General features: G+C 51.2%; 1 protein-coding gene across 1 annotated transcript in view; it reads left to right on the top strand.

Annotated features, from left to right (window-relative positions):
- Window positions 1-2,703, top strand: part of LOC108802762 (Fc receptor-like protein 5) — a gene marked incomplete at its 5' end in the record, with an annotated part of 21,227 nt that overhangs the window by 14,873 nt on the left and 3,651 nt on the right. The window contains 2 exons of the mRNA XM_018574617.1: window positions 1,178-1,212; window positions 1,665-1,741. Coding sequence (XP_018430119.1) covers window positions 1,178-1,212; window positions 1,665-1,741 — 112 coding nt within the window. The remainder of the gene's footprint in view (window positions 1-1,177; window positions 1,213-1,664; window positions 1,742-2,703) is intronic.

The raw sequence follows: 2,703 nt of genomic DNA, 5'->3' as shown, positions 1-2,703 counted from the left end.
GGGTACAGCTGGCTCTGCCTCTAGATAGGCAGAGCCAGCTGTCACTCACGCAGCTGGGCGGATACAGACAGTAATGTCCCGGCTGCGGCGTCTCAGTATACCGCGAGCTGTAGCTCCCTATATACTGAGCTTAGGGTGATGGGAGGACGCTAGTTTGTGTCCTCCCGTTACCCCAAGGAGAACTATGGGGAAAACACTGACCCCATAGTTCTCCTTTAACCTCTCCCTGCAGCGAGGCCTGTGCTTCAGTATTGTTGCCATAGCCTGTATCCTGTTCCCCCCTTGTACCCTGACTTGGACCTGACTCCTAGGGTTGCCACCTGTCCAGGATTCACCCGGACAGTTCGGTTTTGAATGCTGTGTCCGGGTTTCATGGCACCAGTAACCCGGACACAAGTTGTCAGGCAGACGGGGGCAACCTAAATTAAGATAAGGGCTACTGGCCCCCCCACTGAAAATTAGTCTCAACTGTGTTATTTACATATTAATGGGTGGTGCCCCCATTACATATGAATAAGCCACGCCTCATTCTCCCCCAAAAATATGTCCGTGTGTCGCTAGAGTGTTCGGGTTCCACTTGAAGAAAAGGTGGCAACCCTACTGACTCCTGAACCCTTACCCCTGAGGTCTCTTGATCAGTGGCTCCCTCCCTGTTGTCCGGCTCCCCAGGGGTTGCCCTGTTGTCTCCGGGGGTGTAATTGTTACTTATATTTTTTACATGTTACTTGCGGGTGGGACGTGTTTTATGGTTGTGGTGCTTTGGTGCAGCTGATAAATTATAGTTTGTAAGCATTTGTGGTCACGTATTGGTCCTCTTGTATAGAATACCTGCACGTGGTGTGGGGACACCCGTGCACGGTATTGTGATAGCCACCCTAGGCACCGGCCCACAATTGCCATTCATATTATGGTTCCGTCCATTGTCAGTCTTGCCATTGCCAGCATTCAGTAGCGGGCTCAATCAGCGCAATCTAACATCGGCCCCCCCGAGGCCCTTCAACAAATCCAGCCTTTGAAACAAACACCACAATTGCCAGTTTCCCAATCTCGCCACCAGTCCTCACTGGTACCTGTCACTGTATATTGGTTGGTATATCAGTGTAAGTCTTCCGTACATATTGCATTTTTTTTATATACATTACATAACTTTACCACATTTTCATTTTCAATCTTTCAGGCGCTCCAGCGGGGACGATAGAAGGTCATGAAAATGTGAGTGTTGGGAAAACGTGGTTGGTGGGGCCGAACGGTAAACATAGAAAGGGGGGAGGGGTATTCCTGGAGAACAAAGCCTATGTGTATATTCCTGTTCAATTAAAATGGACTTGGTCATCAAGATTTATATAGCAGACCCGAATCTTCCATAAAAAAATGAAAACCAACCCTGCAGCCCCCGCATTCCCTCGGGGGAGGAGGGGGCATTGCCGAACCCTGCCTTGGGGCGGCAGAGAGGGTAAATCCGGTCCTGACAGCAAGCCTACTTATCTCTCAGCTTGCTGTCCTGGAAGATTCTTAGAAATACCGTTACCGGTAAGACTAACTGTAGATATTTTAGGCCGCGCACATTCCCAGCAACCGCTGCAAACATGAATTTTGCGTAAACCGTCTTTAGCTGATTTGTAATCTTTGTCTTTGTTTAACGGTTTGGTGTTTTTATTTGTTAGAATGTCGCCTACGCCGCTGTGAAGTCCAAATCAAGAAGGAAACCGGCCGCTGACCCCGACAGCATCTACCAGAACATGTAATCCTGAGGGCCTCTGCACTGGGTCCCATGTACAAAACTACCGGGTTACCCCAAAAATAAGATACTGTCTTATTATTTTTAATGTGCAACACAATGTACAACAATCTAAAGTTATCCGGTGTCACTCCGCCTGTCACAGTAGCCGGCGCTATAGAGGAAGTATCGGCTAATGCGGCTCTGCTCCCTCCCCCGCCGCAGCCGGGGCTGGATTTCCCACAAGGCCAACCAAGGCCCGGCCTCGGGGCAACACGTAGTAGAGGGGCAGCAGGGAGTAGAGGGGCAGCAGGGAGCAGAGGGGCAGCAGAGGTGTGGAATTCCTATCTCCCGATGCCTGGGACATGCAGTTCCGGGGGCCGGGCGGGTAGTTGTTTTCTAAATTTAGCCCGGCTTTGGGCAAGCAGAGCTCAATGTGCAGCGGGGAAGCAGCCGCTTGTTTTGTACAAATGATGTCACCGAGATCACTTGTATGCAGCCTGCAGGCCTGCCATGGGAAGGGGGAAGGGGGTAGGGCGGCGCATTGAGGGACCTGGCCTTGGGGCAGCAGAGAGAGTAAATCCGGCCCTGGCCGCAGCCTTGCTCTCTACAGCGCCGGCTTCCTTTGCCCTAGATGATGAGATCACCTCTGAACAAACCTCCCAACGTTCCGAGATGGGAAAGGGGGACACACACCTTCTAGCACAATGTATTTCGGCAGTAGACACATCCATGCCATGCCCCCAACCATGCAGACAATTAACAATTTATATGCCAAAAATGATTGGTTCAACCAGGGGTGTAACTAGAAATCACAGGGCCCCGTAGCAAAATTTTGTAGGGGGCCCCGTGATTTCTAGTTATGCCCCTTGCAGAGCCCACCTGATATACCAAACAGCCCACCTGAGAGTGACCCTGCCATAGACTCTCTATGGTGGGCTCTGCAGGGTCTCAGATGGCAAGCCTCTTACATCTCCGCCACCGTG

This window comes from Nanorana parkeri, unplaced genomic scaffold, assembly GCF_000935625.1.
Source record: "Nanorana parkeri isolate BGI_ZX_2015 unplaced genomic scaffold, ASM93562v1 scaffold3094, whole genome shotgun sequence".
Classification (NCBI taxonomy): domain Eukaryota; kingdom Metazoa; phylum Chordata; class Amphibia; order Anura; family Dicroglossidae; genus Nanorana; species Nanorana parkeri.
This window is presented reverse-complemented; position numbering and strand designations above follow the sequence as displayed.